Here is a 25,385-nt window from a genome sequence, read left to right as displayed (position 1 = left end):
CTAGCATTTGAAAACAAATATTGACTCATCCCATAAATAATGCAGTTTTTTATACTTTTATTTTTCAAAATTAAGATAAACAAAGTTCTTTTTTAATCTAAAATAAACTCTCCTTCATTTTCTTCAATCCTCTTATATCAATCTGGTAGACTAGCAAAGGCTCCTTTTCCAAAATTCACTTGTCCGTGACAAAAAGTACTCCTCCAGTACTGTTCTGACCTTGTCTACAGAATTCATATTTTTCCCATCCAAATGATTTTGAAAACTGCAGAAGAAATGATAATCAGATGGGGCAATGTCCAGTGAATATGGTGGGTGGGGCATCGTTTCCCATTTAAACTGCTCCAGCCTTTGGAATGTTATCCTCGCTGTATGTGGCCAAGCTTTATCCTGATGGAAGAACACCTTTCATTTTGAAACCAAAGATGGTTGTTTTTCTTCTAGTGCTGACTTGAATAATTGGTTGAATGACCAAATCCAAGCTTCTCTGCTAGTTCCTCAACAGCTACGGTGGGATTTTGTTCCACCAGGGTTTGCAGGACGTCCTTGTCGAGCTCTACAGATCTTCAGGATGAGGCTAGTCTTTTAGGCTGTAGTTTACAGCTCAGAATTTCTGGAGCCACCGTTGACACTGGCTTATGCTTATTGTCCCATCCCCATATATATCGTATTAAAATTCCTGTCACTTTCCTTTGTATTGTTGCCTTTATTGGACCCATAAAGCAAAATATGCTGAATATGCTCCTTTTTCGATTCCATTATAGCATTGAAAGAATAACTGTTAAAATCAAACTGCGCTCTTCAAAACTTGCTCTAAGAATAAGCCCTCACTGCCCTGCTCACTGTATCACTTCTTTCCCGACCCCCTCTTTATACCCAGGTTCTTACCAGTCACTGCAATCCCCAACCTCACTCCTTACCCATGCCTCTTTGGCAATACCTGGCCATGAATATTATGTCCCCATACCTTGAGGGCATGTCCTGGAAATTACCACCATTTATCTCTCTCTCTTCCCTACTCTACCATCCCATCTATGCTCTGAATCCAATTCCTTGTCAGTATACCCTGGCACTTCACCATCATCTCTCTCCTGCTCTCTCTTGTTGTCTTCCACTCTCTCTCTCTCTCTCTCTTCCCACTGGCTGCGTAACCATGTGTCTCCTCTACAGCAGCACACCTGTTTCTGTCCCCCTCCCTGTTACCACTCTCTCTCTCTTCCTCCCTGACCAGGTAACTATGTACCTATAGCAAAACACCTCTTTCTACCTCTCTGTCTCACTATAACTTTTCATCATCTGACACAAGATCACCTCCTCCAATGCCCCCTCCCCTCTAAAAGGTTCTTTGTCTTGCAAGTTACTTGGTGACCCTGTCAGTGCTGGTGCCACATAAAAAGTATCCAGTTCACACTGTGAAGTGGTTGGCATTTGGAAGGGCATCCAGCTGTAAAAACCAAGACAAAACTGACCTTGCCTGTGCTGGTGCCATGTAAAAGGCACTCAGTCTATTGTACAGGGTGATTGGTGTTAGGCTGAGCATCCAGTCATAAAAACCCTGCCCAAACAGTAGCCTGATGTAGTCTTCTACCTGGCTGGCTCCTGTCAAACCATCCAACCCATGCCAGCTTGGAAGGCAGCCATTAAATGATGATGATGACGATGATTAAGTTTTTCATAAGAGCCCAGAAAAATAAAGCATCAACATCATTGTTTGATATCTGTTTTTATTGGCTGTTACAGGTTCAATAGGTCTTACAACAGGCTTGCCATATTTTAGTACAGCCATTTTGGCATTGCTTCTTTGACAATGCTGATTTGATGCTGACTTACTTGCCATCAGATGGTTTAATGTTTCACTCATTTTAATGACTTTTTATGCAAGTGAGCATATTTCACCTGAGGTGAAAGAAGAGATGGAAAGTGTTTGTGTCTACTGTGTTCAATTAATAAATTGGAAATGCCACCGTTTCTCTCTCTCTGTGTATATTTCTGAAAGTGCGTGTTCGCCTCGAGCTCCAAAAAGTGGTCACCAAAACAAGTTGTACCTTCAATAAGCTGTACCAAATTGTCTGCACCCAAACACCTGTACCCAATAATCCTTTCTACTGAAGGCACAAGGCCTTGAAATTTGGTGGGAGGGGACTAGTCGATTACATCAACCCCAGTGTTTCACGGCTACTTAATTTATCAATCCCAAAAGGATGAAAGGCAAAGTCGACTTCAGCAGAATTTGAACTCAGAACGTAGAGGCAGTTGAAATACTGCTAAGCATTTCACCCAGTGTCCTAATGATTCTGACAGCTCACCGTGTTGCACTGTGCCCAATAATCTCATTCCATTTTACAATATATTATCACTTGTCCTGTTCCATTGTCAATGGAAACAACTTTGCTTTTGTCTCATGTATTTTTCTCCATGGCTGTATGCCCTTCCTACCACCAATCACTTGATAGCATGGACTGAGTGTATTTTACCATGCCATCAGCAACAGAAAGGTTGACAACAATACTGCATCGATTTTATTCAGCTTCTGCTCTCCCAAATGGATTGCCTGAACTGCAGCTTATACAACTTTAAAAAATCCATAAAGTTACCAAATATTTACAAATTTGAATCAAATCTATTTCAAGTAAAAATATTCTTTCTTTTATAATCTAACCATTCTTATTTCAAACATGAATTAGTTTTCTAAAGCTCATTTCATATTCATAATAAAATCCAATTCCTTTTAAAACACATATAATACTATAATACTCACTGTTAGTAGCACTTAATGAAGCAATGGAAAGAAGGCTTTTCCGAAGGCATTCCTCATCATCAAGATGGTACTTAATGCATTCCACCATTAGCTGGACTTTTTTCTTTGCTTCTGTAAAACAAGTTTATAGAAATTGTATAAACTAATTTATAATTTTCAATATTTTGTCCTTTACTGTTTATCATAATCGTGCAGACCATATAGAAGAGTTAGGAACTCTTCTATGATGATGATCATCTTCTTATGGCTAAATCTGTAGTAGAATTAGAAAACAAATTCCAGGTGTGGAAGCAAAACCTAGAACCAAATGGTCTTAAAGTTAACACAGCAAAGACCATCATCATCACCATCATCATCATCATCATCATCGTTTAACATCCGCTTTCCATGCTAGCATGGGCTGGACGATTTGACTGAGGACTGGTGAACCAGATGGCTACACCAGGCTCCAATCTGATTTGGCAGAGTTTCTACAGCTGGATGCCCTTCCTAACGCCAACCACTCAGAGAGTGTATTGGGTGCTTTTACGTGTCACCGGCACGGAGGCCAGTCAGACGATACTAGCAAAGGCCACACTCAAAATGGTGTATTTACGTGCCACCTGCACAGGAGCCAGTCTAACGGCACTAGAAATGATCTCGCTCGAATGTCTTTACACATGCCACCGGTACAAGTGCCAGGAAGGCGACGCTGGGCACAGGTGCCATCACAATTTTGCTTTCGCTTGCCCCAACAGGTCTTCGCAAGCCGAGTTTAGTGTCCAATGAAGGAGACAACGTTGGCATGGGTGCCAGTCATCAAATTTAGTTCTATTTTATCAAAGTTCTAGTAAACAGGAAAACACACAGGATGCTAATTTCTTCAGAAAAACAGCCCTGTTTAATATGTAGAAAAGATGTAGGTAGAAATTCCATAAGGTCTACCTAGTACAAACTATGGACATGTAAAAGGTACAGTGTTAACCTTCAAAGGAAGGTTTACAGAGAAAGTAGACATTGTTTGTGGCAGATATGAAGTGAAATAAACATCAAGAATACATGAGAAATAGATTTTCTTGAATTCTCAGGTGAATCCTTAGAGACAGTAGATCGTTTCTGTTACTCAGGTGATTTAATTAGCAACAGAGGAGGATGTTCTGAAAGTAGAGCTGCTAAAATAAGAACTAGTTAAAGAAAGCTAAGAGAGTTATTATCATAGCTGGTAATAAATAGTCTTTCTCTCAGAGTGAAAGTCAGATTGTAGGACACCTGTGTATGAACACAATGCTACAGAGTGGTGAAATGAGGACTGTGGAATGGAAAGGATGTGAGGTAGTGAGTTTGATTCCCAGAAGGAAATGAAGCTAACATGCTCCACTTGATGTGTAATATCAGTGTGCATGAGCAACAAAGTGCAAATGGGTTGAAATAAAAATTCAGCACAACAGGCATCAGACACAGTGTACAAGAGAGAAAACTGTTCTGGAATAGGCATGTGATGCATATGGAACCTGTGGAAGAGGCAGACCCAAGAAAATGTGAGATGAAGTTATGAATACTGTTCGCAGGACATTAATCCTCACAGAGAAGCAGACTAAAGATTGAGATGACTGGTGATTCACTGTGCTCAATAAGATCTGTCAGTGGTGCATCGTATTCTTGAGTAAAGCACTTCATCTCATGTTCCTGTGCAATCACTTTGACATCTGATGTGTGGCATACAGTGCACCCATTCACACAATGTCAATTTTATGGAGAGAGTGAGGTAATGTGCAACATGAACACTATAAACAAATCATTTGTGCAGGTTATTTGATAAAAGCTGAATGCTCATGCATCGTCTTTGACAGGGGAGTCCTTCATATATCATCATCATTGCTTAATGTTTGTCTTCCATGCTGGCATTGCACATCCACTTATGTAGAAACTCTGCCAAATCAGATTGGAGCCTGGTGTAGCCTTCTGGTTCACCAGTCCTCAGTCAAATCGTCCAACCCATGTTAGCATGGAAAACGGACGTTAAACGATGATGATGATGATATATACGAATGATAAATTGAGGACTTTCACATGGTTATGTCGAAATAATACCTGATTTCTTCATAAACCCTAACACTGTCTTTGAGTGATTGCTATTATTCCAAATTCATTTATTGAGCCAGTGCGAGATAGTGGATGCATAATGGATACAAGTGGTAATTAAACATAACATATAAAAAAAAAATTACACAAATTGGGAATCAAACTATTTAGCATCTATCAGAAAACTGCCCACAGGGTGATGTTTTTGCTAGTCTCTATAAACTGTATAAAATACTTTGGGATTTCTCCTCAGATTTCAAATATTCTCTACCACAGTAGAAATGATCTCATACCTTGAATAATATGTATTAGTCAACAAAACAAATAATATTCAATTGTGATCTTTAACACCACAGTCAAATATAGACTAATATATATATATATATATATATATATATATATATATATATATATATATATATGCGAGTAAAAATAAATACAAAAAAAAGGTGGATTTTTTTGTATGATTGTGTATAGAGGAATATATTATTTTGCTTAAAAGAGTTCCAACACTGTCTGTTTTTTATGTTTTATTTATATTCCTGCAGAACTAATGTGGGGTATAGAATATGGAATATACAATATATAATATAATATACAATATATAATATAAAATAAAATAAAAATGGATGGCACCATGAAATAAAGTATTGAATGTAGATGAAATATTGAGTGTTCAATATAAAGGATCAAATATATAAATATATAAATATAAATATATACATATAAAGGCGACTCGAGTTTCAGGGCTATTTCCCTTCGTCATGGCCGGTATGACAGTCTATATATATATACAAGAATAAGGGCAGGGAATCGTCAATTAATAATAGAATTAATAATTAACAATTTTGCCAAGTAGTTCAGTATGAAAAAAACCTTTATCGGTAAAACCATTTATCATCATAAATATACAGGGATTAGCATTGAGTTGCTTCTCCAACATACTGAAAATTTAGAAATAGCAGTCAAAGAACTACTGATTCTAAACTACAAATTTTTCTCTAAACGGATGTTTTGTTTACGCTTTTCCCTCCGGTTTTTTGTTCTATGTGTGCCATAAATATCGCCATCCGTTTAGAGAAAAATTTGTAGTTTAGAATCAGTAGTTCTTTGACTGCTATTTCTAAATTTTCAGTATGTTGGAGAAGCAACTCAATGCTAATCCCTGTATATTTATGATTATATATATATATATATATATATATATATATATATATGCTATAAATATTTCATGTAAGTTAATGCACTATACCTATTGTTATAAAAGTCTCATATTTTTTTAATCTAAAGACAGAAATGTAGACCACTCAGCCTCAAAGAAAGGAATTGTATTAGTAATAGTATTTACATAAGCATTTATTAAAAAAATAGAAGTAAAAACTTTTAAATTATCTTCTGTAAGCTTAGAGACAGATGTTATTTTTTTTTATATATATTTAAAATAATATTAATACATACATACATACATAATATATATACATAGTCAAATATATGGTTAATTTATTCATTTCATTTGTATATTCAACTAGACATCATCAAACAAAGGCAAAAAAAGAAAAGTCCCATTAGATTTCAAATTCAAAGAGAAAAAAAAACCCCATAAAAATACAACTTAACTATTAAAAGATAGTGGAGCCTAGAGCATATCTTAACATTATGTTTCAACATTAATAATTCATGACAGAGCAGAAAAATGTTTTTCAATAATGATTTTTCTCCCTGCTATACTATGCACTAAGTTTTCTATTCAACTTTAAAGCAATACCAACAAAACTTTTAAAAAAGCCTAAAAGAAAAGATACATGACAACAGTAATATGGATAAACATAATAATTAGGAGAAAAAAAATCTAAATGCAATGCAAGATGGAATGGAAAATATTATTTACTTTTTTTTATAAATGCTAATAACTTCAAGAGAACTCTATAAGAGCCATTAATTTCTTATCTAAACAGGCTTCTAAGTCCCTGATATATTGTAAAATTCTAAAAGCAATAAAATGTTCATGACTTTGTATTTAAAAGCAATTAATTTTTGTCTTTTTTTATTTTGTTAACCAATACTTTCCTTTATAAACTAGGTTGCTAAAAAGTAATAGGGAATTATATTTGAATAAATGAAAATATTTTAGCAAAACACATATAAAAAAGCTTCTTTGTTTTTTTTGGTTTTTGGTTTTGAAATGGAAATACAGCATAGAAAAATTGGTTGTTACTTAATCCATGGGGATTTATATGCAAACTTTCCATAAAATAATAAATTACTGTAATTAAAGTCATATTTGAAGTTGGATTTTGAAAAATCTTTATCTTGATCAGTATCACTGAACATTAATTTTTCTTAAGAATTAATGAAGTAAATAGATAACGAATCGGCTTATTAGCCAACAGTGTCAGAGCACATAGCCCATTGGTGATACAACAATGCCACTACACAGAGTACAAGATAGCAGCTAAAGCTCTTACTAACCATATTTTATGGCATAAAAGAAGCCTAGGCAGATTAGAGACACCCTAATTTCAGCAAGAACAAGATGCAAGCTTTGAGGCTGAACACCCTGTCACTAGGAAACGATTAGAATTGGTATGAAAGCCCTTCTGGAGACCATTATGTTTGTGTATCTCAGCAGCATCACTGCAAAGATGGGTAGAACAGAGGAGGATGTGAGGCCCAGCATCAGCAAAGCCTGGTATACTTTCAATAGTCTTTGACTAGTCTAATGTGGACTAACTATGCACATAGGAGCGAGAGAAGAGATTTTTATTGAGACATTATTTTGGTGGGGAAAGTGCATCTTATTTGCCATCAAATATGGAATTCCTTTATTTATTTTTTTTTTTCTCATGAAGTAGTGAGTTTGATTCCCAGACCAGGCTGTGTGTTGTGTTCTTGAGCAAGACACTTTATTTCACGTTGCTACAGTTCATTCATCTGTAAAAATGAGTTGCAACGTCACAGGTGCCAAGCTGTATCAGCCTTTACCTTTCCCTTAGATAACATCAGTGGTATGGAGAGGAGAGGCTGGTCAGTCTTCCATAAACAACCTTGTCCAATCTTGTGCTCTGGAGGGGAACTTTCTAGATGCAATCCGATGGTCATTTGAAACCAAAGGGGGTCTCTTTACTCTTTTATTTACAGCCAAAAGGCTGTAGCTATGCTGGGGCACCATCATTGGAAAATGGCAATTGTTTTCTTTTTCTGGACTGAATTCTTTTAATAAAGTCAAAAAAAAGGAAAGAGTAATTACTTGGTATTTCACTAAACTAGAAATTCTATATTGATAGGACTTCAATGTTTAGAATTTAATGATGATACAAACCATGAACTTGTATTCTATGTTATTTTATGGAATTTACAATTTACAATTACTTTGAATTTCAGAATCACTGAATGGCAAATCAATGAAGTAAAACACGATTCTCAAAATCAATTCTGTTTAGAACTTGAATTTAGGTGTGTGTGTATGCATGCATGCATATATATATATATATATATATATATATATATATATATATATATATATATATATATATATATATATATAAAAGAAAAAATGAATGTCATTGCTATTCAATGTTAGGTTATAAAACAAATTGTTGTATATATATATATATATATATATATATATATATATATACACACACACACATATATATATAATCCTATGTTTAGAAAAGTGAAACAGTAGAGAATTTTCAGATTTTGTTTTGGCAGTTTTTAAACAGATTCTCCTATTAACAAGAGATTTGAAACAAACTTATTTATTCAGATTGAACAATAATCATTAACATTACCATAAACATTTTTCCTCAAACCAAGGACATTTAACTTCTACATACAAAATTATACCTATTTTCTCAAACAGAAATTTTAGAATTATTTAATTGCAATTCAAGACAAGACATTTCATATGAAGAAGATGTATTCAGAAAAGGTTTTATATATAAAATCAATATCAGAATGCATTAGTCATACTATTAAATCATTCCATTTCATTATCCAGAATTTGCTTGCAGATTGAAACCAGTAAGAAGCTGACAACTTAGTCACCAAAGAGAAAATTAACTAGCTCTAGCGATTTCACAACTTACAGTATTTCTATATAATGAGATCAAATAAGAATATCCAAGTTCTGTTTATGAATTGTGTATATATGGGTACAATACATAAAAATAAGCAGTTAGTTTCTGTTCATAGCTCACTGTATTTAGATGCTTCATCTAACATATTTTCCATATACGTTCTTAGACTACAACTTTATTACTGTTTTCGTTGTTATGTGTATGGATATTAAATGATTGTGAGAAACAGCAGTAATTGAAAACTTCCATAAATATAGAATATCAAGAAGTTTTCAAAGTAAAATTAAAACAAAACTACCTGAAATTGAATTGTTCAGTCATATATTATATTGTTTCTATTAAAGTAAAATCCATTAAACCTCTAAATATTTTTACATTCGTGGATATTTTTAAATATTTTCTATAAATGTAATTTTTTTCCCAAAATATTGTATTAATTTCTGTACAAAGTTTCTCAACCTGAGTGGTAAGGTCTTTAATTCAGCTAATCAATTTTGGTAGATGTTGAAACCTTGTCTAGATCTTCAGTATTTATACCACCTATATCAAGCCTACATATTGTACTTATTTTGTGTTCAAACCAGCAAGATCTGGCCTCTCACACCTACCCCCTAGTTCACCAATTGTGGTTCACCTATTGTGATTTATTATTTAAGCTTATGTCGATTCTTCCATGGTGTTGTTTTGCATTTATAACAGAATATATGCAAATTATGAAAATAAAAAAAATATGTATACAATACAGTTTCTACTTCGCAGATTTTCACCAATCATGGGGGATTTTGGAACATAACACCCACAATAGTTGAGGGATTTGTCGCCCTTTCAAAACCTAGCCAGACTCATGGGCTCAGTTTCCCGGTTTCTTTGGTGTATGTGTTCCCCTCTCCCAGCTGGACAGGCCGCCAGTCCATTGCAGCTTTACTCAAGAAACAGGAAGAAAGAGTGAGAGAAAGTTGGGGTGAAAGAGTACAACAGGGGTCATGGAGCTTAGGTGTTTCGCTCAATAAATACACACAACACCCGGTCTAGGAATCGAAACCGCGATCCTCCGACTGCGAGTCCGCTGTCCTAACCACTGGGCCATTGCGCCTCCACAGTTGAGGGATTACTGTAATTGAAATCTTGAAGCTATATTATAATGCATGGTTAATTTAAAATAACGTGAATAAATAAGTATTCTATTTGGCAGAGTAATCTGAAAGATAAAGGATTAGAGATCATCAACATTATAAAGAAGCTCCAGGAGTTTGGTTAAAGTTTAACATAAAGGAACACAAAATAAAAAGAAAAGACATCAGTTTGAACCAGTGTGTGTGTGTGTGTGTGTGTGTGTGTGTGTGTGTGTGTGTGTGTGTGTGTAGCACCATTCGAGCGTGATCGTTGCCAGCATCACCTTACCGGCACATGAGAAACAACATTTGAGCGTGGTCGTTGCCAGTGCCGCCAGACTGGCTCCTGTGCAGGTAGCATGTAAAAAACACCTTTAGAGCGAGGTTGTTGCCAGAATCACCTGACTGGCCCTCATGCCGGTGGCACATAAAAAAGTACCCACTACACTCTCGGAGTGGTTGGTGTTGGGAAGGGCATCCGACTGTAGAAACTTTGCCAAATCAGATTGGAGCCTGGAGCAGCCTTCTGGCTCACCAGTCCTCAGTCAAACTGTCCAACCCATGCCAGCATGGAAAGCGAACATTAAATGATGATGATGATAACATTTTCATTAACGATTTAACTTAGAAGTTAACTTTGGAAATAATTATTGGATTGATTGATTAAGTCTTACTAAGTAAGAAGGCAGACAAATTACAAATCTCATCAGGTAGATGGCCCAGCTCAATCTGTAGAAAAGGTGTAGGTAGAAATTCCCTAAGATGCACCCAGTGTAAGCTTTGGACACATAAATGGTGCAACAATATCAAGGGAAGGTTAATAGGGAAACTAGCTTTTGTATGCAGAAGATGCACAGGTACAATAAACATTGAAAATGGGCAGAAAATAGACTCCATCAAATGCCAGGGGAGCAAGCTAGAGATAGTCGATAACTTCCATTATCTAGGTGACCAAGTTAGTAGTGGAGGTGGATGCTCTGGGAGCATAGCTGTGAGAATAAGATTAGGAGAAGCAAAATTCAGAGAGCTCCTAAGTTCCTACCCTGCTGGATAGCAGAGGACATGTGTAGGCTTGAAAGAAATGAAGCCAGTATGCTTTGCTGGATGTGCAATATCAGTGTGCATGTTCAACAGAGAGTAAGCATCTTGAGAGAAATGTTAGGCAGAAGAGAAATCAGATGTGGTGTGCAAGAGAGACAACTACGATGGTATGGTCATGTGATGCATATGGACGAGGACAGCTGTGTAAAGAAGTGCTGATCTTTAACTGTGGAGGGAACCTATGGTAGAGGTAGGACCAAGAAGACATGGAACAAGGTAGTGACTGCAACCTTTGGCAATGTGCTGTGCTTGAGACGACCTGTTGTACCAGTGCTGGTAGCATGTAGAGAACATCTTTCAAGTGTTGGACCTCATGGAGGCAAAATGGCTGAGTTCCTTTCAAGCGTTGGGCCTCATGGAGGCAAAGTGGCTGAGTTCCTTTCAAACATTGGGCCTCTATTGAGGCAATGACCAAGACCTTTGGCATTATGTTGTGCTTGAGAAGAAGACCCGTAAAACTGAGCAAAATCTTAGTTGTGGCAGATACCACAGTCATGCAAATTGGCACCTGTGCCAGTGGCACATAAAAACATCCCAGTGTCATGTAAATGTCACCCATGCCGGTGGCAAGTAAAAACACCCATTACACTCTTGGAGAGGTTGGTGTTAGGAAGGGCATCCAGCTGTAGAAAACCATGCCAAATCAGACTGGGATCTGGTGCAGCCTTCCAGTGTGCCAGCCCTGGTCAAACCATCCAACCCATGCCAGCATGGCCCACAGATGTTAAATGATGATGATGCTGATGATAAAGAAGTTAACTCAAGTCAAGTTGAATTAACTTCTGTTAACTTTAATTCAATTGAAGTTAATGGATTTTATAGTTTTGGCATATTCTAAAGGTGTTTTTAGGTGGTTTTAGAGCAAAATTGGTTTTTTATTTTTTCTATAATGAAAATTAAAATTAACAGTTTACCGATAACTTCTGTTACATTAGGAAAAGATTAACTGATTAATGGTTATCGAAATTAACTTTTTGGTTAACGTATTAACAGTGCCCACCTTTGATACATGCACACTTACACAAGATGGAGTTCTTTCAGTTTCTACCTGCCAAATCCACTCATAAGGCTTTGGTTGACTTGGAACTGTAGAAGGTGCAATGCAATAAAGTGAGCCCAAGACCATTTGATTGCCATCTATCCATCAATCCAAACAAACATAAAGCCATTGTATATCAACTTCCCCTGATGACATGGGTTGATACATACACATACACCCCTAGAAGAACAAGCTAAATGAGCTAAAATGATTTGCCAGTGGAGTTGCTCATTAGACAGCAGAAAAATATTTCACTACTTTATATCAATCAAACAGGCATTGTGTTCAAACTGACAATGTAATTTCATTATTTTAAAATATTTATTAATTTTTCAGCATCAGAGTGAGAGAAGAGAGAGAAAAGAGGAATTTCTTACATGTAAGTTAGTATTTCCTGAGCAAATCTGTCAGGCAAAAAAAATTTCTTCGTGTGGTTAGACTCTATTGCAGAACAATTGACAATTTACAATGAGAAAGAAGAAGAAGAAAAAAATCCTTTCAAGCTGTAAACTATTTTCACTCTGTAAGAAAAGTCTAACTTCATAAAAGGTTTAATTTAGCATAATTCATTAATAAGTTATGCCACACTGGCAATTCTAAAAAAGGATGACCTGACACTATATATAGTTGCCGATGACAAGAAATTTGAAGCTCTTTAATAATATGTAGGAAAAAGAAACATCAACCATGTATATACTGTACACATTCTTCTTCACTCTTTCATTTAAATTTCAAACTTCCAAGTTAAGATGACTTAATTCAGAAGGGATTATCTCCTCTATCATAGCTGACCACCAGCAGTACACCATACACACCCATTGCATTGAGGGTATGTCCCAATACCTCTCCACCACCACCACCACCCTTCCTTGTGTCTATCATTCTCTCCTTTTTTTTCCAACTGGATTACCCATGCATCTCCTCTACAGAAAAAAACATCTATCTCTATCCTCCTCTCATACTTTAACCCCTCATCAAATGAGGCAAAACCACCTCCTGCGATACTACTTCCCCCTCCCAGTCGATGGGTCCTTTGTCTTACAAGTTAGTTGGTGATCCAGCTGGTGCTGGTACCACATAAAAAGCACCGAGTACACTCTGTAAAGTGGTTGGCATTAGGAAGGGCATCCAGCCATAGAAACCATGTTAAAGCAGACAACAGAACTTGGCAAAGTTCTCTGGCTTGCCAGCTCCTGTCAAACTGACCAACCCATACCAGCATGGAAGGAGGACTTTAAATGATAATGATGATGATCATCATCATGATTAGTTCAAAAATGACATTAAGATTATGACAGCGACACAACATAGAATGTAATGATAGACCAAGCATTTTCCAAATTGCAACAAAAACCAGTCACGACAACAGCAATAATAAATTAAATTATTTAGACAGGATACTATTTTGTCGATATGCCAAGGTCAACTTTGCCTTTGAGCCTTCTAAGGTTAATAAAATAAATATGCAATCAAGTTAATCAGCCATGCATGGACTTCCATACAAAATTTAGGATCCAGATAACTTTACAAAGTACCTCACCTTATATTATAATAATTTATCCAACATAAAACAATATACAATGTAGATAGATGTATAACTCTCAGCTTGGTGAGGTATCATCATCATCATCATCATCGATGTATCGATTAGTCACAAAATCCTTAATTTACAGCAAAGTACCACAAATTTATGCTCATATCAAAAGTAAAGTTTGACTCAAAGACGTTGAAGATCAAATTTAGATGTAAATAGGAGCAGGCCTGGCCGTGTGGTTAAGAAGGTTGCTTTGCAACTATGTGGATTTGGGTTCAGTCCCAGTTTACAACACCTTGAGCAAGTGCCTTCTACTATAGCTGTGAGTGGATTTGGTAGATGGAAACTGTGAGGAATCACATCGTATATATGCAAATGTGTGTGTGTGTGTGTCCTCCATTATTACCACTTGAAAGCCAATGTTAATTTATTTTACAGCCCATAACTAAGCGGCGAGCTGGCAGAATTGTTAGCACACCGGGTGAAATGCTTAGCTGTATTTTGTCTGCTACATTCTGAGTTCAAATTCCACCAAGGTCGACTTTGCCTTTCATCCTTTCGGGATCGATGAATTAAGTACCAGTTACGCACTGGGGTCAATGTAATCAACTTAATCCCTTTGTCCTTGTTTGTCCCCTCTATGTTTAGCCCCTTGTGGGCAATAAAGAAATAACCAAGCAGTTTTAGCAAAAGAGTCTGACAGAACTTGTACCAGACGTTAAAAAAAGAAAAAAAACATGAATACTGGGGTTGTTTTCTTTGACTAAACCCTTCAAGGCAGAGCTCCAGCATGGACACAGTCCAATGGCAGAAACAAGTAAAGAATAAACAATAAATTCGACATAACTTTGAGGGGATAATGCATCATTTATAAGTAAAATTACAACTGACTATCAATGTTTATTCAAAGTCTGAAGTGAAAAAAAATTATTTGTGCCACAGAAATAAAACGCAAAGTTTTACTGCCTAATTTCCTAAAACATTATATATTAATGGTGCATTCACTTGGTATAAATATTAAATTTATTTGGAGCTTTTCCAATACACAACACATCCCTTTTAAACATTTCTTTTTTGTTAAATATATCGCCTAAAGGCGTAGGAGTGGCTATGTGGTAAGTAGCTTGCTTATCAACCATATTGTTCTGGGTTCATTCCCACTGCGTGGCACCTTGGGCAAGTGTTTTCTACTATAGCCTCGGGCCGATCAAAGCCTTGTAAGTGGATTTGGTAGACGGAAACTGAAAGAAGCCCGTCGTATATATATATATATATATATATATATATATAAAGTCTGTCATACCGGCCATGACGAAGGGAAATAGCCCTGAAACTCGAGTCGCCTTTATATATTTATATTTATATATTTGATCCTTTATATTGAACACTCAATATTTCATCTACATTCAATACTTTCTTTCATGGTGCCATCCATTTTTATTCTATTTTATTTTATATTATATTATATATTGTATATTATATTATATATTGTATATTCCATATTCTATACCCCACATTGGTTCTGCAGGAATATAAATAAAACATAAAAAACAGACAGTGTTGAAACTCTTTTAAACAAAATAATATATTCCTCTATACACAATCATACAAAAAAACCACCTTTTTTGTATTTATTTTTACTCGCATATATATATATATATATATATATATATATATATATATGTATGTATGTATGTGTGTGTCTCCTCAACATTGCTTGACAACCGATGCTGTTTTGTTTATGTCCCCGTAACTTAGCGGTTCAGCACAAGGGACCGATAAAGTCAGTACTAGGCTTACAAAGAATAAGTCCTGGGGTCGATTTGCTCGACTAAAGGCGGTGCTCCAGCATGGCCACACTCAAATGACTGAAACAAGTAAAAGAGTAAAGTCGTTTTACAGAATTATGTTCCTTACATCAATTTTAACAATCAATTATTATAATTACTAACAGATTTTCTTGTATATTTTTTCTTGTTACTTTTGTTTTAATTAATTTTGAAAATAATCAAGCAAATGGAAAGATTTAGTAAATTAACTAACTTTTGTGTTACTAAATTAGTGTTTGGAACTTAAATACTTATAAACACTTTAAAAGAAAGAAATGTACGTTTTTGGTTCTTTTATCAAAGAACAACTTCAGGTGAGTTTAATGTTTTATAGCTTTAAAAATCAATAATCAAACTATAAGGAATCAATAATTCAAATGTAGGAATGAGACTAATAGGCGCAGGAATGGCTGCATGGGTAAGAAACTCATATTGCAATCGTGTGCTTTCAGGTTCAGCCCCATTGGGCAGTATGTAGCAAGTAAGTCTTCTGTTATAGCTCTGCGGTGGTCAATGCCTAGCAAGTGAATTTGATAGATGGAAACTGAGTGGAAGCTTGTCACACACACATGCGTGTGTGTATGTGTGTTTGTGTGTGTGTATGTGTGTGTGTTTGTGTGTATGTGTGTTTGTGTGTGTGTGTCTGTCATCCCCACTACCAACCAACACCACCTGACAACCACTGTTTGTTTACATCTTCATGACTTAGCAATTCAACAAAAGTGACCAATGGAATAAGTACAAGACTTAAAAACCCAAGTACTGGGGACAATTTATTTTATTAAAACCCTACGAAGTAGTGCCCCAGCATGGCCACAGTCCAATAACTGAGACAAGTAAAAGATAAAAGATAGCATGTTAACACTTTAAATTGAGACTGAATTTTTTTTTTTTTTTGTATGTTTCAGTAATTAGATTGTGGCCATACTGGAGGACTTATTCAATCAAATTAACCCTAGTATTTATTTTAAGCCTGGTTCTTATTTTATCAGTCAATTTTTGTCAAACTGCTAAGTTACAGAGATATAAATAAATGGCTGTCAAACGGGGAGAGGCAAACATAAACATACATGCATGCATGCACACACACACTCTCACACATGCACACATAAACACACACGTGCGTGCACACACACAAAACCAGGCTTCCAGGTAGTTCTTATCAGTCATATTCATTCACAAGGCATTAGTCAACATGGGACTATCAGAGAATACGTTTGCCCAAGGTAACGGACAATGGGACTGAACCCAAAATCATATGGTTGCAAAGTGAGTTTCTTGACCACTCAATCATGCCCATGCCTATCTTTACAAATAGATACATTTAATGGAATTCCCCCCTCCCTCTCCCAGCCGAAAGGTCTTTGACTTGCAGGTGCTGGTGCCATGTGAAATGCATGCTCACACTGGTGCCAGGTAAAAGCACCCATATCAAAAAGACAATTGGAGCCTAGACAGCTAGCTCGCTGACCAGCTCCCTGTCAAACCGCCCAAGCCATGCCAGCATGGAAAATCGATGTTAAACAATAGACGCAGGAGTGGCTGTGTAATAAGTAGCTTGCTTACCAACCACATGGTTCCAGGTTCAGTCCCACTGCATGGCACCTTGGGTAAGTGTCTTCTACTATAGCCTTGGGCCGACCAAAGCCTTGTGAGAAGATTTGGTAGACAAAAACTGAAAGAAGCCCGTTGTATATATGTATGTGTGTGTATATGTTTGTGTGTCTGTGTTTGTCCCCCCAACATCACTTGACAACCGATGGTGGTGTGTTTACGTCCCCGTAACCGCATAGTTCCGGGTTCAGTCCCACTGCATGGCACCTTAGATAAGTGTCATCTACTATAGCCTTGGGCCGACCAAAGCCTTGTGAGAGGATTTGGTAGACGAAAACTGAAAGAAGCCCGTCATATATATGTATGTGTGTGTATATGTTTGTGTGTCTGTGTTTGTCCCACCGACATCGCTTGACAACCGATGGTGGTGTGTTTACGTCCCCGTAACTTAGCGGTTCAGCAAAAGGGTCCGATAGAATAAGTACTAGGCTTACAAAGACTAAGTCCTGGGGTCGATTTGCTCAACTAAAGGTGGTGCTCCAGCATGGCTGCAGTCAAAAGACTGAAACAAGTAAAAGAGTAATAGTGATGATGACAATGATGATCTTAAATAATTTCATTTTATTTTCTTTTTAGGCCAAAAGTACTTTTTGTAAAGAGAGCAAATATATCTGTTAGGTTCAACATCGATATCTGACTTTGGAAATGAAACTATTCAGCACAGCTGTTTGGGTATCGACAATCTGGCATGACTAAGTGAACATTCCACCAGTTTTGGCAACAGTATGATTTGGTGCTGGAGGCCAAAATATACAAACACACATACACACACACAGGCAAAAATATACTTATACAAAGAGAGAGAGAGAGAGACATTGCACATCACTCAGGCTATTATCTATCATCTATCTATCGCAGGCACAAACTTTATATTTTCACTTACATCTTATCTGATGGAAAAGGAAACACGTCCCCAAATGATAGACTTGGGCTGACTTTCACACTGGTTTCATTCATTCAATTTTTATTTTTAACAAGTAAATGCACTTCTGCAAATTTGCAACAAAATTGTGTGTGTGTGTGTGTGTGTGTGTGAGTGAGTGAGTGAATGTGTGTGTGATTGTGTGTGTGAGTGAGTGAGAGAGTGTGTGTGTGAGTGTGTGAGTGAGTGAGTGAGTGAGTGTGTGTGACTGAGTGAGTGTGTGTGTGTGTGTGTGTGTGAGTGAGTGAGTGAATGAGTGAGTGAATGAGTGAGTGAGTGTGTGTGTGTGTGTGTGTGTGAGTGTGTGTGTGCATGTGTGCGAGTGAGTGAGTGAGTGTGTGTATGATGATGATCATCATCATTTAACATTTGTTTTCCATGCTAGTATGGATTTAATAGCTTTAACAAGAGCTGGTACAGCCCTCTAGCTCACTGGCTCCTGTCAAACTGTCAAACTCACATGAACATGGAAAAGAGACAACAAATAATGATGATGATGATGATCGTGACACACACACACACATATTTCATGATAATTTAACTAATTAGAAGAATAATTTTTTCAGTATTGAAGTGTAAAGGTTTTAAATATCGTCATCGCTTTAGATAGCTAAAACCAACCACAAGCCTGTAGCATTTCTATTTTCCTTTTTTCCCTTTTCACATATCCAACCCATTTTCTGTCATTTTACATGATCTTTGATTTTCCCAGAAACCACACTACTTCCTGTCAGTCAAATTTCACAGAAGACTCCTCCATCAGGCATCATAGCAGTAAATGTTAACAGTAAATAATTCTTCATTATGCACTCAAGAATGACGACAACAACAACAACAAAAAAACAAACATGTTATTTGAAAGCAACATCAAGTGTCTTTTGCTATAGCTAGAGGCTAACAAAATGTCTTGTGAATGAAATTGGTAGACAAACTGTGGAAGCTCATAGTATATATGTGTAAGTGTGAAAGCTTGTAATGTGTGTGTCTGCTTATACATTTGGAAAAATAGTGGCTGCATTTATATCTCATGACTTGGCAGTATAAAAAACAGTAATTACCCAAATAAGTCCCAGACTGCTGGAGTCATTAAGATTAGCTAAATAATTTGACTGGTGAACCGGATGGCTGCACCAGGCTCCAATCTGATCTGGGAGAGTTTCTACAGCTGGATGCCCTTCCTAATGCCAACCACTCCGAGAGTGTAGTGGGAGCTTTTACATGCCACCAGCACAAGGGCCAGTCAGGCGGTACTGGCAATGGCCACGCTCAAAATGGTCTTTTTTACGTGCCACCTGCACAGGAGCCAGTCCAGCGGCACTGGCAACGACCTCGCTCGAATGTTTTCTAACGTGCCAGTAAGGCGACGCTGGTAACGATCACGCTAGGATGGAAACAAGTGAGTGTTGGTGACAGGATAAAAAAAATCCGGCAATGAATTCTGTCTGGCACACATATACAAACATGGAAAAGTCAATGATAAATGATGATGATGATGCTGTGTGAGTGTGAATGAGTGCACTCAGCTCTGTTCACATCAGAGAGAAAAACTGATAAACCAGTATAAAAATTAAAATATCTTGTAATATCAATGGATACTTATAACCAACAATGCTATTGTTCACAAAATGTACAATTCAAATAAATAAATAAATCAGCCAAAAGAAAAAAAAAAAATAACATTTCTCAACATCAAAGATTAAGATGCTAGTTACATATTCTATGGTCACAGTCTTCTCTAATATATTCTAAAACATCGCTTCACACACCTTTTAGCACGCAAATTCTAAACTGCTGCCTGTTTCTTCAACAGAGATAAATTATAGTTGTAACAAGTTGTTCAATTCAGAGGATGCAACTCGACTCAAAGAAATCCTAAAAGAACTTGTCAATATTCTACACTGAGAAGCTATACTATTTCTGACACAATACCAATATCTCCTGATTCTCAAAAATATACTGGACAGCAAAGTAAATGTAATATATCTGGAATTTCAATATCATACACCACTGACAAGAAAAATTTTTTTTTAATGGAAATGAAGGTCACTTGCAACCATGGGGTTTTCTGTTCAATCCCACCACATGGCATCTCGGGCAAGTATCTTCTACTATAGCTCCAAGCCGACCAGCTCCTTGTTAGTGAATTCAGTAAATGGAAACTGTATGGAGAGCCTATTATATGTGTGTGTGTGTGTGCATGCATGCATGCATGCATGCATGTGTGTATATATATATGTAGGTGCAGGAGTGGCTGTTGTAAGTAGGTTGCTTACCAAACACATGGTTGGTTCCCGGTTCAGTCCAACTGCATGGCACCTTGGGCAAGTGTCTTCTACTATAGCCTCGGGCCGACCAAAGCCTTGTGAGTGGATTTGGTAGATGGAAACTGGAAGAAGCCCATCGTATATATATATATATATATATATACATGTATGTGTGTGTTTGTCCCCTACCATTGCTTGACAACTGATGTTGGTGTATTTACATCCCCGTAACTTAGTGGTTTAGCAAAAGAGACCGATAGAATAAGTACTAGGCTTACAAAGAATAAGTTGATTTGTTCAACTAAAGGTGGTGCTCCAGCATAGCCAGTCAAATGACTAAACAAATAAAAGAGTAAACAGAAATAAAAAAAAGCACTTTAAATGTGTATGTGTGTGTAGTGTATGTGTGTGTAGTGTATGTGTGTGTTACCCCTTATCAGTTGGCAATTGGTTTTGGTTTGTTTACCTCCCCCATGACTTAACAGTTCAGCAAGAGACCGATAAAATAAGCACCAGAGTTTAAAAACAGTCCTGGGGTTAATTTGTTTGACTAAAACCCTTGAAGGTGGTGCCCTAGCATGGCCCCGGCCCAATAACAGCAACAAGTAAAAGAGATAGAAGTGCCTGATGTTGTATGTATTCTGGTTCCCAAGAAGACTAAGGCATAGCAATAAGCTGAATCTTTGATATGCTTTCCAATAATCAATCACTTTCCTGGTTATATTCAACTGTAACCCTTTAGCATTCAAACAGGCCATATTCAGCCCAAATATTTGATCTGTTTTACATTCAAACTGGCCAAGTCTGGCCTCTTACACCTACCCTACAAGGTCATTTTAAACATAGACAATCGCATCATGAAAATCACATGGCTATGAGATAATACATGATTAATTTATAATACATGTGGATAAATGAGCATTAGTGTTGATGGATTAATCTAAATGCTAAAGGATTAAGAAAAGGAAAGAAAAACTGGAAGAAGTGGTTTTAGATAAATGAAATAGGAATATCTCAGCTGGATCACTTGTAATCTGCTTGATCCAGGCTGACCTGGGGCTAAACAACAGCAATATGTTAACATGAGAAACTATAACATGTATCCATAATTCAGTTATTACCAGGGCTGTGGAGTCGGAGTCATGGAGACAGAGTCTGAAACAATAATGGGGTAGCTGGAGTCAGAGTCAGTAAAACTTAGGTGACATTAAAGAATGCATCATAAAACAACACTGGGTTTTAGATCAGTTTAAACATAAGCACAGAAACACATATATATTGAAACCATAATTTCTAATAGAGCAGATAATGAGGGATGTCTATGGTTATTTAGGTAATTTTTGTAATTACTGTTGTGTTTATGTAGTAGAGATTGGCGTCTTTGTTTTGTTTATTTATGACAATCCAATGAGCTGTCTATGAGGTAAAAAAATACTCACCACAGTTTGAGGAAAAACAGAGACAAAATAGGGTATGATAGCCAGGCACATATAGAAGGGTGGGGCAGGGTCTATGTAGGATGATATTCTCATCAACAACTCCCAATACGAGGATATCATCAACATCATCAACCTCTGGATATTACTGTTTCAAGTCCTATGACTCAGAGGACTGGTTGCCTGGCTTCCACAGTGTATAAGTGACCAAGATCTCAACATTCTTCCTGAATGGGACATCAGTCAGTTGCATTTACAGCTGAGGGGACTGAAGCAACTTGAAATGAAGTGCTTTACTCAAGAAAATAACTCACTGCCTGGTCCATGAATTGAAACCACGATCTTGCAATTGTGAGTACAACACCCTAACTACTAAGCCACGTGCCTTCTGATGAGAACATGTTATGCAATTTCTCTACCAATTAGCATTTGAGTCATTTCTTTCATTACTATTGGCTTGTCATCCTCATTGTGCATCAGGTTTGCATGCTGGCAAGGATGAGAGGGGTCTGTTTTACTGCAGCATCTCATCACATGTCTTGGTGTTTTATCATTTAATGAACCAGAGCAGCTGTTTGGCTTCTGTGCCAGTGGCACATAAATAGCACCATTTGAGTGTAATCGTTACCAGTGTCGCCTTCCGGGCACTTGTGCCGGTGGCATGTGAAAAGACATTCGTGCGAGATTGCTGCCAGTGCCGCTGGACTGGCTCCTGTGCAGGTGGCACATAAAATACACCATTTTGAGTGTGGCCGTTGCCAGTATCGCCTGACTGGCCTTGTTGCTGGTGGCACGTAAAAGCACTCACTACACTCTCGGAGTGGTTGGTGTTAGGAAGGGCATCCAGCTGTAGAAACTCTGCCAAATCAGATTGGAGCCTGGTGTAGCCATCTGGTTTCACCAGTCCTCAGTCAAATCGTCCAACCCATGCTAGCATGGAGAGCCGATGTTAAACGATGATGATGATGATGAAAAGGACAAAAAATAAAACTACCAATCATATGTTTTTACAGTAAGATGGCCTTCCTAATACCAACCATTTCACAGCATGGAATGGGCGCATTTTATTCTACATTTAACACTAGAGAATTTGTCTGCAAAAAAAAAAAAAATTTTTAAATAATAAAATAACAAGTCCCTCTCTCTTGTAGTATTTTTCAGTTTCTGCCCTTCTAGCTCTACTGCCTTGTTGTGCATGACCAAGGACTTTAATGATAAAAAAAAAGGGGAAAAAGTCCTCATTGATGAAAGAGATGTAATTTCATCAGAGACCTTTTTACATTAGTCATGAGACATTAGGTTTAATGGAGCAGGGAATAGAGTATTGGGTCACCAGATTAAAAACCTCTGGGATTAGTGGTAATAAACAATAAGTTACTCATGAAAAAAGAGTTGGAAATATGATGCATTCTGGATAGGATTAATACAGACTTGAAGCAATGGATTAAGAAGATGCTATCAATGAAAAGTATATTAGGACAAAGAATCTAAAAGTTAAGTAATCTTCAATCACTCTCAGATATAAAGGATTTGGAATGTTCAGCTAAAACCTAATTAAAAACTTGCACACAACAATAGCACTTAAATTACCTAACTACTGCAAAAAAATCACAAAATGTTTTTCCTACTAATTAGAGATAATTTATAATTATTTTTTAAATATCATGTCTTCCAACAATTATAGGTCAATGAAACACTATGGCAGAAAAAAAAAAAAATTACTTCAACAAATTCCGTCTGGCCCTCACAAGCATGTTTTAAATGATGATGATGATGTTAAATGATGCTTGATAATTTATGTGCTATGAAGTTAATTAAAATGACAAAACTAAAAATGAAAATAATATAAAACAGTAAAATTTGTATATATTTAAAGTGAAGTTGAAAACCTATATTCATAAATATAGCTTTCAAAAATTTCTTTAACCCTTTAACATATCCAGCCATGTTCTATATGTTTTATGTTCAGACCGACCTTGCTTACGAAACACATGGTTCCGAGTTCAGTCCCACTGCGCGGCACTTTGGGCAAGTGTCTTCTACTATAGCCTCAGGCCAACCAAAGCCTTGTGAGTGGATTTGGTAGACGGAAACTGAAAGAAGCCCATTGTATATATGTATGTAAATATATGTATGTATGTGTGTGTGTGTATATGTTCGTGTGTCTGTGTTTGTCCCACCCACCATCGCTTGACAACCGATTTTGGTGTGTTTACGTCTCTGTAACTTAGCGGTTCAGCAAAAAGAGACCGACAAAATAAGTACTAGGCTTACAAAGAATAAGTCGTGGGGTCGATTTGCTTGACTAAAGGTGGTGCTCCAGCATGGCCACAGTCAAATGACCGAAATTATCAATGTCCCCATTGCGACGTCATAGCAAAATCCATACCTGGACTAAAATTACATTCACACATCCATCACAAATAGATGCAGCCCTTTTTTTGGGATTTTTTTTGTTATTACTCTCTTTAGCGTTCAGTTCTCTCTCTCCTTCAAACACTGATGCATCGAAACTGATGGGAGTGACCATCATTATTATTATTATTAATGCGGTGAACTAGTAGAATCTTTCTTCCAGCTGTTTACCCTTTGAGTTCAAATTCCATGGAAACCAACTTTGAGGGTTGATAAAATAAAGTACCAGTTATGTACAGGAGCTGATGTGACTTGCCCCCAACCCTCAAATTGCTTGTGGGCCTTGTGCCTAAAATTAGAAAGAATTATCATCATCATCATCATTACTAGAACTGTCATTTTAAAGACAGAAGGCTGAGATTTTAAGGGAGACTTGCCTTCTGTTTCCAGCAGCTTAAACAACCACATAGAAGTTCCTGCAATTTGATAAATCTTATATCATTTTAGAAAGCTAAACTAACAATCACTTCTTGAACTGTCAACTTGAACTGCTCCTGTTAATTGTAAATATTTTATTAATCTTAATTCTGTAATTATTTTGCTATGATGAATTTAATTCACTCCTTTGCAGAATTTCAATCCATTTGATTGATTAACTATCTCATATTAATTACATCAGCCACTGGTGATAATTGTGGTATTTAGTCTGGTGGCAGTGAGGTGCAGGCATGGCCGTGTGGTAAGAAGTTGGCTTCCCAACCACATGGTTTTGGGTTCAGTCCAACTGCGTGGCACCTTGGGCCACTTATGAGTGAATTTATGAGTGGACTTGGAAGATGGAGACTGAAAAGAAGCCCAGTGTGTGTGTGTATTTGTTATTGCCTCCTTACCTTGATATCACATAATAGTTGTGTTATAATGTGGATCCTCGTCCACTTGTATGTTATTGTTGGCACTGTAATATTCTTGTTGCTACTATTGTGTTGTGGCAGTATTCTATGTCTTATTATTATCGACTCATCTATCGTGCTATCACTGATAGCTCTGCGAGACAATGATTTTGAAACGTCTACTTTAACGGTGACTTGAACTCAAATATATCCTGTTACTGACACTGACTCCAACTCAGAACTCGTACAACTCTATTACTACTGACCTACTACTACAACTGACTGTCTGACTCTGTAGTGGCCCCTTCACACCACTTTGTCACGTGGGAAGAGGAGTGCCATTTTCACTACAAGAAGTTGTAAGCAAGCATCACCATCATGCAAGGGC

At 37.0% G+C, this 25,385-nt stretch overlaps 1 protein-coding gene across 1 annotated transcript in view; it reads right to left on the bottom strand.

Moving 5' to 3' along the window:
* The window catches only part of LOC106870139 (uncharacterized), a 118,281-nt gene that overhangs the window by 75,352 nt on the left and 17,544 nt on the right, over window positions 1-25,385 (bottom strand). The window contains exon 2 of the mRNA XM_089355590.1: window positions 2,759-2,869. Within this exon, the coding sequence (XP_089211716.1) occupies window positions 2,759-2,869 (111 nt within the window). The remainder of the gene's footprint in view (window positions 1-2,758; window positions 2,870-25,385) is intronic.

Source organism: Octopus bimaculoides, chromosome 7, assembly GCF_046866305.1.
Source record: "Octopus bimaculoides isolate indiv1 chromosome 7, ASM4686630v1, whole genome shotgun sequence".
Taxonomy (NCBI): domain Eukaryota; kingdom Metazoa; phylum Mollusca; class Cephalopoda; order Octopoda; family Octopodidae; genus Octopus; species Octopus bimaculoides.
The sequence above is the reverse complement of the archived record's forward strand: the minus strand, read 5'-3'. Positions and strand labels throughout refer to the sequence as shown.